This window comes from Galeopterus variegatus, unplaced genomic scaffold (genome assembly GCF_000696425.1).
Source record: "Galeopterus variegatus unplaced genomic scaffold, G_variegatus-3.0.2 Scaffold5047, whole genome shotgun sequence".
NCBI classification, from domain to species: domain Eukaryota; kingdom Metazoa; phylum Chordata; class Mammalia; order Dermoptera; family Cynocephalidae; genus Galeopterus; species Galeopterus variegatus.
Window position 1 is genome coordinate 121495 of NW_007731158.1, and position 17178 is coordinate 138672.

Below are 17178 nucleotides of genomic sequence, written 5' to 3' on the forward strand. Positions count from 1 at the left end.
TGTTGAGTCTTTGGTAGACCTTTAACTGAAGTTGTCCAGAGGCAACAGAAAATACTATAATTCAGGAGGAGACAATGGTGGGGTGGGGAATTTAGTAGACATGGTGGGAGCCATGAGATTTTATGGGCTTTTATTACTAGATTAGAGGCAACAGGTAAATACCTCAGCCAGGCAAGAAATAGGAACAGTCAGAGAGGATAAAAAGGAAAACTGGCAAGTTCGTCCATCCTTCCTTCCTCCCTCCCTCCCTCCTTCCCTTCCCTTCCTTCCTTTCTTTCTTTCTTTCTTTCTTTCTTTAATGAGCACTGTCAAGATGCTAAGTAGAAGAATCTGTTATGAGAAATAATCGCTTATTTTAGCCAAGAGGAGGTCTTTGCTGGCCAGTTAGTCATTTCACTAGAGTGTTGTGTTGGGAAATGGAATTTGACTGCAAGAAAGTAGAGGAGATTGTGAGTGGGAAAGAAATTAAGCCAACGTGCAGCTTGAAAGAAAGTAGAAGAAAAGAGCAATGTGTTTGAGCAGGGTGGCAGAGTCCAGTCAAGAAAAGGGCGTGGTGCACATCACAAGGGAGAGGGCCTCTTGCCTGGCTGAGCAGTTTTTTTCTGATTGCAAGAAAGGAAGAGGTAAGAGGGCCAAGAGGAGTATAGAGGAAGGTTGTGTGTGCAGAGCTGATGGAGGCCGTGGAGTCCCTGTGTCCGCTGTGCGCATGTGCTCAGTGGCCTTCATGCTCTCCCTGGTGGAGGGAGGCACTTCGTGAAATCCTCAGGACTAGGCTTTCAACTTTAATGAAATGTTTACATGTTGCCAACAGTCTTAAAGTACTTTTTTGAGCCCTGAATTGAAACAGCGAAGTATGATAGACCTATTTAGATACTGAGTTACTGAATTTGGAAAAATATTTGTTTTATCTTGTTTTTTTTATTTATCTTTTTATGTTCCTGAGCGTTGAGTGTGCCATATGTAAAAGCTAACCCCTTTGTGGAGTGCGTGACCCTCAGTGGTTCTCTTCAAGTCTTTTAACTTAAATAATGAATTTTATCCACACACTCACTCTTGTGGCTATTTTTCTTTGGTTGAAGGCAGTCGTCACCAACCAATGTGTATGTATACTCTAGAGTAAATTGACCTGAGCACATGTTGTACTCCTAGAGTAATGCCTTTTGTAACCTTCTGTGGTCACTTAGTTAGGACACGTCTGAAACTTCCTGTTCTAAAAGTTTTAACTACTCAGTGTTGGAGTTTTAAAAGAGCAATCATGTTTGGGTTTTTTGTTTGTTTTGTTTTTGCAGGCTACAGAAGAAGTATCCAAAAATTTGGTTGCCATGAAAGAAATTCTGTATGGCACAAATGAGAAGGAGCCACAGACAGAAGCAGTGGCTCAGCTTGCTCAAGAACTATATAATAGTGGGCTCCTTGGCACTCTGGTAGCTGACCTACAGCTCATTGACTTTGAGGGCAAAAAAGACGTGGCTCAAATATTCAACAATATTCTCAGAAGACAAATTGGTACAAGAACTCCTACTGTTGAATACATCTGCACCCAACAGAATATTTTGTTCATGTTATTGAAAGGGTATGAATCTCCAGAAATAGCTCTAAATTGTGGAATAATGTTAAGAGAATGCATCAGACATGAACCACTTGCAAAAATCATTTTGTGGTCGGAACAGTTTTATGATTTCTTCAGATATGTCGAAATGTCAACATTTGACATAGCTTCAGATGCATTTGCCACATTCAAGGTAACATAAAAAACTAGAATTCTAAACATATTTGCAAGTCAGATTAACAAACGCGCTACTTTTCCTTAACCACCTCTGCCCTCCTAGTCTACGCACAGGTGCCCTCTAGTGGGAAGAAAGAGGATATATTTTATATGTGTATGTGTGACCGGTATATGCAGTAGAGTCACAGCTTTAAAAGGGTGGGAAAGTTAACTTCTGAAGTCTATTTAAAAGACAAAAGTCCTGTGTGGTCAAAATTACCCTTTTTTGTTAAATAACACATTAAGTACAGTATGCAGATATACAGTACATCTGACAATCAGGTTTTCTCCTGTGTTGGAACATTCTGTTGCAGTTTCTTTGGTTACGCACCAAGTGAAGTAGTTGGCTTCTGTTCAGGGGCCATGTTAATTTGGAATAAATATGTCATTAAGTACTAGAACCACATTCAGGACAGAGATATCCACATTGTGGATAGGCCCCAGGGAACATGGACTCACCTCCCATTTCCTGCTCACTCCAGAGCATGTCTCGTAAAGGCAGGGGGAGGACAGAATCACTTGCACCATTCAAATTATTATGAATCCCCCCACCACACCCCCCAGCTACCTTGACTCCACTGTACAACTGCATACTTTTGTTTTGAGTTGCAAGGTTCTGTTCTATTGAAGGTATCTAAATAAAACAGTAATCTTTTAGTTTTATTCACAATGAGAGTAAGCCTTTTTATTTTACGTTCCCTTATGTAAAATGTCTGACCTTATAAATAAATGTTTAGAACTATTTTAATATAACCAGTATTTAGCATACTTACATGTATCCTACTGTGCTCAGAAACCATGAATGCTGTTATAGTAAGAAGTGGTCACTTTTCTTGTGAAAGTTCAGTTTCATGATTATGAAGAGCCCAGGAGGTAATGAGCACACACCCTGATCTCTGGGTAAAATATGCACTTCACAGCGAATGAATATAGGATGAAAGCCTGGGGACCTGGTCATTAGGATTTCATATCAAATGAGAATAAGGTCATAGTGTGAGAGGTACCCAGGGATTTTTTTCCCAAAAACCATTAAAGAGGGTATCAGAAGCCTTAGGTAAGACCTCAGATATTTGTATGTCAGTGTACAAAGCAAAATGAAAAAAATTTGAGATTATAACACAGAATGGTTACTATGATATCTCAGGTATCACTGCAGTTGGTGGGATAGGACTCTTGATTAGGGTACATCAATGGAAGGATGTGCCCCATTCAGAAGCAGAGACCCATCAGCCATGAAGGGAGGTATAGTAGCACCATGTGTCAAGGAGAGAGTCCCCTGTGTGGAAAGATAGCCAGGAGACGAAGAGTGGTGACACTCTGGGCGCATGAGGGTGAGGGAAGAGGACTGAGAAGCAGCAGTGGTATGGGAGGATGCAGCCAGACTCCTGGCCACATGGAGGATGTACTCCTGGCCCAGATGGCAAAATTGGCCCACAGGTGTGAGAAGTGCTGCCTACATGTCGGAAGTGAGATGCTCAGTATCTGACAAAGTCTTGATTGGCCTCGCCAGTCGTTTCATCTCAGCCAGGGTTGCTGCTTTCACGTAATTCTCACCAAGGAGAAAATAGTGGTGATGGAATTACTGTCAGTAAAGCAGCCTGTCAGGTCATGGTAGCCAGAGAGGAAAAGACTGGGCAGAGCCAGGCTAGGTAGTCTCTACTTGAAGAAGGGAAACTTCAAAACCAACATAGGATTCTGAGGCTGAGATCTAGGAGAAAGAGCATCGAGGAGCTGGCTTGGATCTCAGGTGTTCCTGATTACACAAAAAGGGAAGTTAATTAGAGGTTCTTTAAAGAGAACAGAGAGTTCTCCACAAAACAAAAAGCTGCAGAGCCCATGTCCAAAAGAGAGGCCCACACCTACCAGTGTAATCTCAGGGCTAAACTACCAAACAGAACAAAGCTACCTCCCCACTCCTCCCTAAAGGAAACTCCAGTCAGAGCAGGGAGGAAGACAGCAAAGACAGGCTGCAAAGCTCCACACCTACAATGCTTTCAAGGAGGAAAGGAGAGCTGCTCCTCTCCTGCCTTGCTGGTGTCCTCTTTGCAGAGGGTATTTTATCATAGGAAAGAAGAATAGATGTGTGGTTCATCCTTTCCTTTGAAAACTGACAAAAACTTCCTCCCCAGAAAATGTATTCTACACACACAAAATTTCAAACAAAAGCAGCTTGTCCACTACCTTGGATTTACAGCCCCTGGAATAGGTGCTGAGTCTTAAAAGGAAATTAAAACTACCTGCTCTAAATGTGTCTAAGAGTCTTAGTTTGAATGAGTGGATACTGAGATATTATACTGAGATATTAACCAGATGGCCAAATATTTGTTAGTGTTTTTTTGTTTTGTTTTGTTTTGTTTGAGGAATTAAGGAAATGGGGAAGGGCATCAGAAGGCCAACAAATATATTCCAGTTTTCCAGAATAAAAGAAGGTAGATTCCCCTGAGGGGCTGGTAGAGCTTGGAGCTTGATATTATACCTGTGTAAGGTTCTAGAAAGTGGGCCGGCCCGTGGCTCACTCGGGAGAGTGCGGTGCTGATAACACCAAGGCCACGGGTTCGGATCCCATATCGGAATGGCCAGTTTGCTCACTGGCTGAGCATGGTGCTGACAACACCAAGCCAAGGGTTAAGATCCCCTTACCGGTCATCTTTAAAAAAAAAAAGGTTCTAGAAAGTATTTCTAAAGAGATGATTTCTGAGGATTTTTGAAGGGAAAGTGTGTACCCACAGCCAGTGAGGATTCACTAAGAGTAAGTTCAGTCATGCTAATCTCATAGATGCCAGTAGATCAGGGGGTTGAGGGTGTGGCTGCCTGAGTTCAAACCAGTTCTGTTGCTGATTTAAACTCCATATCTTTATCTTAAAATGTGGGTGATAATGTAAGTATGTCAGGATTATTGTGCCCCATACAACCTGTGTGCAGTAAACATTAGCAATTAGAATTATTCCTTCATGGCAATGAGGATATTCTATATGTTGAATAATTCTATGAATCTGTTCTCATAGAACAATAAAAAAGGCTGAGTTAGATGGAGTTTCAGTATAGCAATTCACAACTAATTGAATTGCCATCACCCTGAAAAGAAATTTCTAGTGGATCTCCACTGGGGTTTCCCCACCCAGCCCAGCTGAACATTTTTATTGACAGAAATAAAGGGTGACAAGGATACTTATCAAATGTATAGATGCTAGCCATGAAGGGAAAGATAGCAGATAAAGTGGATTCTAAAATTCATAAATTCAAAGAGGCCAGAATATAACAGAATGAAACTAAACACACCTAACTGAGGTCTTCCATTTATAGACCCAACTTATAAATATGGGATGGGGAATAAGGGATAATAACAGTCAATACTAAATGAGATAATTACTAAGTGTAATAGTTAACTAGAATGTAGGTAATTTCATATCCTACTCAGACAACCCTATGAAGGAGGTATTGTTATTATCTCCATTACAGGTGAGGAAACTGAAGCCTAGAGATGTTGAGTGAAGTCAGACAATAAATGGGGAAGCCAGAATTTGAACCCAGGCAGGCTGACTTCAGAGCCCACCCTGAGTAAACAAAATCCTGCATACGTCCAGTAAAATTAAACAGTATGATGCTGCTGTCCCCAGAGCTCCATGTGACCACATAGCAAGTAACCTAAGGAGCAATTGATGGTCTCACTCCACTATAAGCTCATAAGGTAACAACACATAAATGTGTTCCATTCCAGGCACTACACTTTAAGAGGCACATAGACAAATAGATGACTTTCAGAAGACAGTAGATGGTGAGGGGGACTCAGAAACCTGTCATTCGAGGAGTGTGGTTAAAGGAACTGGACGTATTTAGCCTGGAGAAGAGAAGACTCGGTAGGGACTTGCCATGAGAACACTACTTATATTTGAAGTGGGGTCCTATAGAAAATGGATTACACATATTTCTGTTGGCTCTGACAGTTCCTGGAAATAACTTGGAGATAGGATTTGCTCTAGCACAAGAAGAACTTTCTAACTATTAGAGCTCCAAAGGTGAACTACACAGTTGGAAGAATTAAGTTCCTTGTCCTTGGACATACTTAAGGCATTATATGGAAATAGGGCCAATGACTTGCCAAGGCTCTGTGAAAATAAGCCCCTGGGTTAGCAGTATTTCTTCAGGGATCCCAGGGCTGTCTTAGTCACATGGTGTTTGGGGCCCAAACTCAAACATTTAAGAAGCTTTGTATTTCAGCCTACCCTAAATGTTGGCTGCTCAATCTGCTGGACTTGGACGATGATACTTAGCCTTTCTCCAAGTTATACCAGGGCCTTGGATATACTGGAATGCAGACAGGTGGGAGGTCAGAAATCCTTTTCTTCTCCCTTCTGCTGACTGACTCTGCTGGTGTGTGATCACATGTACTCTGTAAACTTTGCGGCTTGCTGACCAGATACTGACTGCATGACCTTTGCCCATCGTTTTCTGTTCTGTTGGCGTCCAGCCCACACCCTGTTTTGAGCTTTCCAAAGCTGTTAGCTATAGTTGCTAAACTAAGGTTCTTCTCATCTCTGAGTAGATAGAGGCACTGCCCAGGTCCCTATCTCCTCCTTTTCCCAGCTTAGCACTACCCTTTTCTCCATGCCGGCCCTGAGCAGTTTGCTCCTTTCCTACAGATGTTTTACTCCCCCAGCCCCCTACCCACTAGGGCTTTTGTCCTGTTAAGCATTGGGGTCCAACTCTTCCCTTAACAATCTCAGAGCACCCCTTTTAAATCTATCCTACCCCAGGGCCATTGAGATTTGATTCCTAGATTGGCAACAGCTTCCTGAGTTTCCAGATGATTACAAATAGAATCTCCCCCAGATGGGGAGATGTCGGAGGTCCCCCTTTTTGTGTGTGGCCCAACTATGAGCCTCTTGCTCCTGTTTGAGATATATCCTTCAGAGTGAATAGTTGCTTTACTCAAACCTTCAGTAAAAATCTGTTGTGCAACGTGTTTACACCTAGAGGACGTTTGCTTTATAGAGCAGACACTTTCTACCTACCTGTTCCTAAGAGTCTGCCTCCAGTTGAGAGCCACTGTCTCTCAAGACCCCGCTCCCTTGGCATTTTCTTCCCTCAGATTATGCCAGAACAGTGAGCAATGGGTCCCTTTCATTGTACTTCCTCATGCTGGCCTCCAGACAATTTAGCCACAAAAAAGTAGAAGTGACACTCAGTCTTACATGGATTGTGACACATTAGTCCCTTAATTCACTGATTTCATTTGTTCATTGACCAAGTCTCTGAGTGCCTGCCCTGTGCCAGGCACTGTTCTTTAGGTGCTGGGGATTCAGTAGCAAACTGGACAGACATGCCCTGGCCCTGCCCTTGTGGCACCTACACAGGGGACACCAACCATAAACAAACCACTCACCACGTTATCAGGTAGCAAGTGCTCTTTAGCAGGCGTGCATTAGATGCCTTCTGTGCTTAACACAATCCCCTTAAGGTCCTCATGCTCCTCTCCCCTTTTTATCTGATGCCATGGACCAGTGTACTAAGATAATACAAATTCTCCTGCCGCTTCATCTCCTCCTTCCCCATGAGGGGAAACCTTATAGCACTTCTTTCCAAATTCTTGAGGGTACTCAAAATAAACTCCAAGTTCTCTAACTTTGCCTGTTTAATCATCAGAGAGGATTTGGGAAAAGTTGGGTGGGTCCTTCCTGGGCATCCCTGTTATAATCAGGAAATATGATACATATCCTATCCAGCAGTTTGAACAACTCTTAAGTCTTTGGGGTGTGGTAAAAAGCATAATTTGAAGATTGCTTAATGTGTTGTTTTTCCGGATATCTTCCCTGATTTTGTTGGTTCTTTCACTGATGTTATTAAATAGCAAGCTCTTACTATGTGCTGGCACTGCACGGGTGCTAGGGAGTCAAGGCTTAGTAAACACAGATATGGCCCTTGTGTTTATGGAATAAATAAATTCAGTCTAGTACAAGAGAGACTTTAATTAAATAATCCTACAAACGTATGTAAAGTTGCAACTGTGACCAGTGCTTTTATGCTGGTGACCAGTCAGGAAGTGTTCCCAGCAGAGGTGATGTTTGAGGTCCGAAGGATGAGTAGTGGGTAACTAGGAAGAGGGGAAAGCCTGTGCAGAGGCCTTGTGGGGAAGGTTGATAACAGAACGCAGAGAACAAAGGCGCTCCCTGCAGAATCTCTCAGACCTGATGGATCTCCACAAGGGAACTTGAGCTGTAGCACTTTCCATATTTGTTTGACCATGGAGCATTCTTAGAGTAGTTCTTAGGACCAGAATTACACTTCAGCATACTTCAGGAAACACTAATTCATCATAACCCAGGCAATCTTTGTACATAAACAGGAAGGAAAACAAGTTAAGGAATGTTGGTTCAGAGAAAAGGGATTATTGGCACTAACCTCTCTGGTAGGTGGTGCTGAAGGAACTTGATTGATTAATTCACCCCGTATCGACTGGGCATTCCTGCTGCCACATGTTCCCATTCTCCTTTCCACCTGGGGAGACCAAGGCTAGTCCGTTGCTAACTTCTAGGTCCTTGAAGGCAGGGACCATATCTTTTTGTCTTTGAAGCCCCAGCACCTAAACTTCACCTGCCACATAGTAGACATTCCTGAATGAATGATTCTTGAGTTGTTTCCTAGGAAAGCTATGGGGTGAGGCATAAGCTCTATTTCATAGTAATACAAAATTGGACTATGGGTCAAACTAATTATTACTTCTACATTTTTGCAACATTATTCTGCTTACTTAGGAGCTAATGTTTATAATATAATGGGGCTTTTAAAAAGCACTCTATCTCTGAAAACAGGTTGCATTACATATGAATCTGAATGTAACTGAATTTAGGAGGAAGAATATAGAACCTCCAATATTTTTTCTAATAAAAGAAATTTCCTCTCTCTTTCCAAGGAGCACTAAATGGGCAGAACATTCTATTTGACATTTTATCCAACTGTTAACTTTTATTTTACCTTAATTCTTTATTCCTTTTCTTTCAGTTTATATTTCCATTGCTTTATATGTTTGTTTTTTAACTTTTCCTTCTAAAAGCTATAGATCCATGACTAATCATAATTATTAAAATTGCAACTTCAATTATCAATGATTTTATTTGTTCTTGCATAGAGTCAACATTTTCAATACAATTACTCAAATGTTAAGTACAGTAATTTTTAACAGCAGTTTCTATCAGGTAAAATGGCGTGGAGTATTTTAGGATTCTCTTCTGAAAGAGCTAGAATGGAATGGAGAACAACTATTAAAAATTTTTTTTTTCTTTTTCTAGGACTTACTTACAAGACATAAATTGCTCAGTGCAGAATTTTTGGAACAGCATTATGATAGAGTAAGTATATGAAATGTTATTTTTAAATAACAAATTATAACTTCTGTTGCTAGAAATGAAAGGTTTAAATTAGGATTTTGTATCAGAGTATTTATTTATATATATAATGTTTTTTAATGGTGATATAATCATTTCTCTACTGAAATAACATATAGAGTGTTACTTGGTCAGAAGCAGAATTTCATCTTTTTGATTGACACACTGCCCTTTGCATCTTTCTTACTTTAGAAGAGGAAAATTGAGCATTTTGCTGCTAGATGATAATACAGTTAAGATAAGAGAAGTTATTGTGTGGCTTTTAAGCTTTTTCTTCCTTTTCCATCAGCTGCCACACATTCCTCCTCATTCCCGTAGAGAGGACGGGAGGCAGCATGGGTAGGACGGGAGCCTCTGCTGCTGCTCTGCTGCTGACTCTCTTGTGGCCATGGCTGAGGCCTTATTTGTACAATGAGGACACTAGGCAAGCCCGTTAGTAAAGTCCCTCTCAGCTCTGACTCAGGGTCAGACGTTCCTGGTACTAGTGTCCCCCAGGCAAATGTTAATGGTTCTCAGAGTGCTTTGAGAACCGATTTCCCTTGACCCTCACCTCTATGTGGCAGGCCCGCTTTCCTCAGCGGTGCTTTCTCGTGCCATAGTAGTCTAAGTACACATTGTCCAACACCTTCTAAGTGCTCTTAGAAAAGTTGGAATAATAACAGACCACTTAGAATTCCTATCTATCCCATATAATTTGGCTTACGTTTTAATTCTCCTACTGGTCATTTGAATTTTGAAATCCTAAGTACTTCATTGCTCACTTTGTTGCTCAACTAAATTGTAAGATTCTTAGAGGCAAAATCTATGCTTTCTCTTTCTTTTGTGTTCTTTTCCTTGTCTTCTCCCTCACTCCCAGTAACATCAGAACACAATTCTGAGTTTATACTAAGTCTCTCATAAATAGCCTCATAAATGGCTTAAACATTGCTGGGCCTTTGTTTTTATCTCTGCCCATAGTTATTTGGATGTGGGTTTGTTTCTTTTTGTATGTTTCTTGGCTTAAAATGGCAGCACTGTCCTTTCATCAGGGACTTTTCTACAGTAGTTAAAAACATGGGCTTTAGCATCAGACTGCTCGAGTTTGGCTTCTAGTCCAGCTTCAAGTCCCAGCCTTCCCATGTGCTAATAAGACCTTAGGCAGCTTCCTTCATTCACCCTCTGTGCCTTCAAGATCTTCAGACCTAAAAGAAGGCTCATGATAGTACCTGCCTACTGGGGTCATTGTGAGGATTAGATAAGAATGTGTATGTGAAGTGTGTGGCATGGTGCCTGGAACATAGTAAGCATTTAATAAACGTTAGCTGTTTTATTGTTATTGCCACATGGTCTCAAAGACTTTTTAGCATATTACTATCTTAATTTAAAGCCTGCCAAAAATACAGACTAGTTAATTTTTAAGAAACGTATTACAGGCAGTGAAATCTGTTCAATTTTGAAGTAAAATAGTTTCCTACATGTTCTTAGTGGATGACATCAGTTAAAAGAATTTTAAGAAGATGCGTGTAAGGCAACTAACAGAAATGTATATACAGTGCAATCAGACTTGAGGGAAGGAGAAGGAAAGTGGGGAGTATGGGGGTTTAAATAAAGTCAGAGGTGAGGTTATTACACAAAAATGTATGCTTTAAAATTCTGTACATTTTGGCTGTGAGATTTCTAGTAACCAAAGCATAGAGAGACACAAAATTGATCATAATATTTGTAATGTAAAATGTATGCTGGTTGCTCAAAAGAAACATAGCTTTTTCTAGCACTGGGACCTGAAATAAATTGCTCCCATTGGCATTCCAAAGAGGAGTCAGATTACAGTGTCATGTAGTGGACATAGTCCTTGCAGGTGACACTACAGTAAATAAAATGCTCAGCTGAAGTACAGTTCCCTGAAAGCAAGTTGCTGAGGACCCCAAATGTGGGTGGGGAGATGTCCAGGTGTGCTACTTGTCCTCTGTCCTAATCCAGAGAGAAAAGCTCATGTATCTGGAGGAAATATGGACTACATACATACTCTTAAGGCATTTCCCCATGAAAACTTTCTTGCAAGCAAACATATCCTAGGAATTACGCAGCAGAAAATCTTAACTTGCATTTTCTGTCATGACCTTGAGGTGTACATATTTTGTGTTACTGATGAAAAGTGGATTCAATTGTTTTGGTCATCATTTGATAATCATTTGAGGAGGAGGTAGGGTTTATGGCCTATTCTGAAAAGAGAACTCTAACTTACTTGCATACTTAATAGATGAGCATCCCACCTCTGCCCAGAGGTAAACAAAAGAAATAATGTATAGGCAGTTCTGGGTGGCTCTAAACCAAGAGGGCCAGATAGTAAATATTTGAAGCTTTGAGGGCTATATGGTCTCTGTTGACACTCCTGTCAAAAGTAGCCATAAACAGTACATAAGTATTTAAAGAAATTTATTTACAGTAAAAAGTGAGCATGGCTGTGTTCTAATAAAACTTTATAAAACCAGGCAGCAGGCTGGGTTTGGCCTGTGGGCCTTAGTCTACCAACCCCTTCTCTAAACCACTCACAAATGGCTAATGAGGATCCATCACAACACACAGGCATATTTATAAATATGGACAAGTTTTCACATGGACAAATGACAAAGCAGGCATCCTCCAGCACCCACAGCACCCAATAAGTAGTCTCAGTAAAGCACCAATATCCAACTGAGTCATGCCAATTCTGCAAAATTTTGGAATGTTTTACCTATCCATAGATTAAACAAACAAAAGATACATATAAAATCTTGAAACTAACTGGCCTCTTCTACCAAGTTTTGGAAGGATCGCCTTGGCCCCGTGTGTCCGTCATTTCCATTTTCTACTTCCCTGCTTGAATCGGCTTCTGCCCCTTACCATTCATTCCAGTGATGCTCTTTTTGTTAGTAAAGGTCTAGGGGACACCTGACAGTTCTTAAATCTGCGGCATTTTGCATCTCCAGGTCTTCACGTATGCTGTGCCCTCCTTTTTGATTCCCCAAGAATATCTTTTTCTCCTTCCCATTTCTAAATGAAATCCCTTCCATCCTACAAGTTTGAGCCTTGTCCTACCTGCTCTAGGATATGTACCTATTTAATACAGTACTGAATTTCTCCTCTCTTAACTTCTGTTTCTAACTATTTTCTCTCCTTGTTTTATATATTAAAAGACCAGGTAATTTTTCTCTTTGTGGTTGCACTTTGGATGAATTGAGTTCTTGTTCATAAAAAGTATGAATTTTCTAATCTATCACTGAGAAATGACAGCTGACTTAACAGGGGAAACTGTGGAGAGAGGGGGAATTATGTTTTGTACATATGGAGTTTAGGGTGACAGAGAGGAGTAGATTTGAGCTGCCTATGGGCCTGGCTGGAGCTAGGAGGGGATCGGTCCCAGGAGCCCTTTTCATGGAGGGGACCAGTGGTGTCTGAGCACATCAGAAGAAAGTGTGAGACATATAGCAGCAGCAGGAGAGTTTGGGCAGCCATTGGCCTTTATAGGGTTAGAAGTTTGTACTCGAGCTTTAGAATGTTATCTACCAATCTTTTTAAAAATAACCCTGATATATGTTTTCTTATCTCTTAGTTTTTCAGTGAATATGAGAAGTTACTTCATTCAGAAAACTACGTGACAAAAAGACAGTCACTCAAGGTATGATAGATTATTTTGTGTAGTTTATTTTCCTTTGCCCTGTATTGGGTTTGGGGAAAGGGAGGCGTGCTGATACAGGTCACAGGTCTTTGAGGGAAATACATTTGATCATGGTCAGGATCTTTTGCAGAAAGGAGCAGAGTTCAGCAGTGTCCATGGAGGGCCCTGCCCCCTTCCTGTAAAGTAGAGATATCAAAAGGAAGGAGTATTTTAAGAGGACTTCATCTCCTAGCAGTGTAATAGTTTAGATTTTGAGGCATATTTTTAAAAATTAGAATCATATCAACTAGATGAAGGCCTGCCAGGTATTTTGCTCCCTGGAATGCTGCCTGAATGTCACTAGCTTGCTCTGTGAGGGAGGGGACAGCCATGTGAGTGAAGTCATGAACCATTGACAGGTTTGACTGCTTTGTATCAACACAGGAAATCCGTTTGAAACTTAAAAATGTTAAGCAAGATTTAAACTCTAGGACAAGGGTTAGCAAACTATACCCCATGAGCCAAATCCAGCCAACTACCTATTTTTTAAATAAAGTTTTATTGGAGCACAGACATACTCATTTATTTACATGTTGTCTATGGCTGTTTCGGGCTACAACAGCAGATTTGAATAGTTGCCTCAGAGACCATATTGCCTGCAAAGTCTAAAATATTTACTATTTTGTCCTTTACATAAAAAGTTTGCTGACCCCTGCTCTAGAAAATTCTGTGGTAGGTAATAAAGACATATCCCCCATTTTGTCAGTAAGTGGTCCTTACAGGAACTATAGATGGAATCACAAAGGATTTAGGGGAAAAAAATCATAATTCCACTTCTGGTTTTTGCCAGGTCCATTTTAAATTCTGCTCTGCCCAGAATTCTTCCCCTTCTTATGGAAAAATCTCCCTTGAAAGCCTTGTCTTTCTGTGGAAAGACACTCCAAAGACATTAGGAGCATCTGTAAAACTCCTTTCATAAGAACACTGTATCTATAATCCAAATTTCTGATCAGATTCTTTCCATCTGACCAGCTACTTCCTTCTTTTCTCTTAAGGCTTCAACTCCTGCAGTCAGGGATCAGTAACAGCCACAGCTTGGAAATGTGTCACTACTGAAATCATCCAGTCAGCGCCCAATGCTTTTCATTAAATGCTATTGCTTGGACCTACCCTCCCAGCCATCCTCTTAGATCATTGTTGGAGATCCTTAACTTACCCTCTTCTCCATCTCCGGGTATCCTGGCTAGCTGATCATCTGTTATTCTAATAGAGCAACCCTTTCATCTTCAGGGGGTTGTACACTGCTTTGGCAGCTGTTGGAGAAGTTTCTCCTTCCCATACATTAGCGTGATAGAGTGGCACTTCGTCTCCCCAGCAGTTGCACAAATGTGCACAGCTCGGTGAAGTCAGACAGGACTGCCTAGGATAGTAGCATCTAGGGCCAGTACTCTGCACATGGGAGAAATTTATTGACAAAGCAATAAACTTTGATCCAATTTTGGATTCTTGGGCTGCTTGGATAAGGAGAAAGGCTTTCAAGACTCTTCTGCCATTCAGAGTTACCAACATGAAAAAAGATAGAGACTGCCGTTTGTACTCCCTTAGGAGTGGATGTGAAGCAAATCATTCATTCCTACAATCTATTTTAGCAGTAGGCCGTGTTGAACACCTCATGAGCACATGGAGCAGTTTTCAGGACCAGTGCTACTTTAAAGATAGATTATAATTTGTACTCTCTTTTTTGCAGCCATGTTAGCATTTATTTCTTCCTATATTTATGTTGCCAGCAAATTTATATTCCCGTGTAAGACTTCCAAGTTTTTCATTTTTATGTCCAAAGAAACTTAAAGAATTACGAGTCATCTTCAGATAACTGAAGTGAAATGAGGTATCTTCAGATTTTCCTTGGTTTCTGTGACAGAAAATGAACACCTTGAAAGCTGTAAACCTTCACATAATACTGACTTTTGAGTCTTCATAAGAGTAAATAGTAATTGCTTCTCACCTTAAATTGTAGATTTTGTGATTCAGATTGATGTGAAGACTGTTGTCTGAGCTTTTGAGTTCTTTCTATAAATTCTATGTAGAGCAGATTTATTTTCTTGCACATCACATTATTTTTTTGTTTAGTATTATGACAAGTTACTTATCTAGAGATGAGTTGTCTGGAAACTTCAAGTATCTGAAACACAGCTGGGAGCCCAGAAGGGAAGCAACAAAAGCAGTTAAACCAGGGCACAGTAGCTCTGTTCATGCGTTTTCCCTCCCTCAGACCTCACTGTGCATCTCTTTACACTCAGGTCTAACCTGTACTCTGTGCACGTTTACACTTTTATTTCTCACTGCACTGTCATGAGATGTAGGCACAGTTATCCACCCCCATTGCACAGATGATGAAACTGAGACACAGAGAAGTTAAATAAAGGGCTCAAGGTCACAGAGCTCACAAGGAGTAGAGTTGGGATTGAAACCCAGGCAGGCTGGCTGGCACCAGGGCCGAGCTCTCAGCTGCTCTGCCTCTGCCCACAGGGATGCAGCTGGGCACCTCCTCCATCCACTGCAGGTAGACAGCCTGTGCCCTTGACCTCTGCTAGAGGCTGGCATGTTGACAACCTGCAGAGATGACTGCTGGTTTCAGAAAAAGAAAAATGTAGAATAAGCAGTGACAGTTTAAAAATTATGGGCTTATATGGTATAATCAACTCTATAGAAATCATTAAGTCCTGAAGTAAAAACAGATGCTTTTTCACTTAATTGGTATCATTAGTGATTGGGGGGCGGGGGGGAGGTCAGTAAGAAAATATTGGATTGTCTTTAGGATACTTTACTTAAGAAGGAACAGAAAAATATTCACTTTTATAAACCTTTCTGAATCAGATATAATAAAATGATAACTGTGGTGGGTGTAAGGGTAAGTATATGGAAAACTTTGGACACAAAACCCTTTATCCTGGAAAGTCCAGGTAAATAAAAAAATAATGAAGTTATTTTTTTAAATTAAGCTAAAGTTTGTGGTTAGTTAACAGGAATTATCTATAACTTTTCTTGTGACCACTCTCTTGGATAGTTTCTTTTTAGTGAGTTAATACAAAATGCACACTTAAAGAGTAGGCTGTTGACAGGCTCTGATCCCGGGCAAAATGTGCCTGGAGTGTCCTCTTCAGAGAGCTGTGTCAGACTTACATAGACCTGACGTCCTGAAGGAAAGGTGGGTGTTCAGGTGGCAGAGAGTAGGCACTTGATAGCTTTTAGGTCATAGTTCAGTTCAACAATCTTTTAAGTGCCTGCTAATATTCTATGCTTAATAATGATGATTATAAAATGAATTGTTTTTAAACATTGGTTTTTCTTTGAATCTTAATTTAAGAGTACTTGTTTAAATGTCTTTTTAGCTTCTCGGTGAACTACTGTTAGATAGACACAACTTCACAATAATGACAAAATATATCAGTAAACCTGAGAACCTGAAATTAATGATGAATCTTCTACGAGACAAAAGTCGTAACATCCAGTTTGAGGCCTTTCATGTTTTTAAGGTAGGATAAAACCATAAACAATATTTTCTTCCAGAGTTGTTAATCTTATTTCATTTACAAATTACTGAAATATTATTAGCCTTATTTTGTTCATCTAAGTGATATAATTCAATTCAGACAATTTTTTTTTTTTTTTTTTTTTTGTCCTTTTCCGTGTCCGGCAACGGATCGCAACCCTGAGTGTCGCCCCCGTACCGGACCGGGACCGGCAATGGGATCACAACCCTCGGTGTTGCTCCCGCGCCTCGCTCAGCCAGCGAGCGGGAACCGGTCTGTATGTGGGATCCGAACGCTCGGCGAGAGCGCCGCCACGCCTCCCAAGCGGCGCACCATCGCAGTGTGCCACCGGGCCGGCCCTTAATTCAGACAATTTTCATATTTATGTGGTATAATATTTAAACAGAAAGAACTAGAAACGATCATTTGGATTTGGGAACAAGAGCATTTATTTATAGAGGAGTGTTGTTTATCTTTAGCATAGAAGATTTAATCATAAAGTAAGAGCATTTCTTAATGTTTTCCATGGAGGTTTTTATTCTTAAAATTCAGTCTGACCTCCTGTGCCCTGAAATAATTTTTGCGCATTTTATTCTAAAGTCAAAATCTGTGTTTAATACTAACCATTGTGTTTCAGGTCTGGCAGAATGAGCTTGTCTATCCTGTTCGTGCTAAGACATGTCATTTTTTTTTTTCCTCCAAATTGTAAAATAAGGACTTCTAAAGCAAAAACTGATTACCCTGACTGTGCCACCTGCCCCAAGCGAGCACTGGATGTGTGCTTCAGTGCTCAGGTGACTCATGTGGCTTTTTCTCCATGCAGGTGTTTGTAGCCAATCCTAACAAGACACAGCCCATCCTTGACATCCTCCTCAAGAACCA

General features: G+C 40.7%; 1 protein-coding gene across 1 annotated transcript in view; it reads left to right on the forward strand.

Annotated features, from left to right (window-relative positions):
- The first annotated feature begins 1293 nt into the window (after positions 1 to 1293).
- LOC103604244 (calcium-binding protein 39) overlaps positions 1294 to 17178 on the forward strand; it is a 17626-nt gene continuing 1741 nt past the window's right edge. Inside the window, exons 1-3 of the mRNA XM_008588810.1 lie at positions 1294 to 1742; positions 9052 to 9111; positions 12096 to 12103. Of these exons, the coding sequence (XP_008587032.1) occupies positions 1323 to 1742; positions 9052 to 9111; positions 12096 to 12103 (488 nt within the window). The 5' untranslated portion in view covers positions 1294 to 1322. The remainder of the gene's footprint in view (positions 1743 to 9051; positions 9112 to 12095; positions 12104 to 17178) is intronic.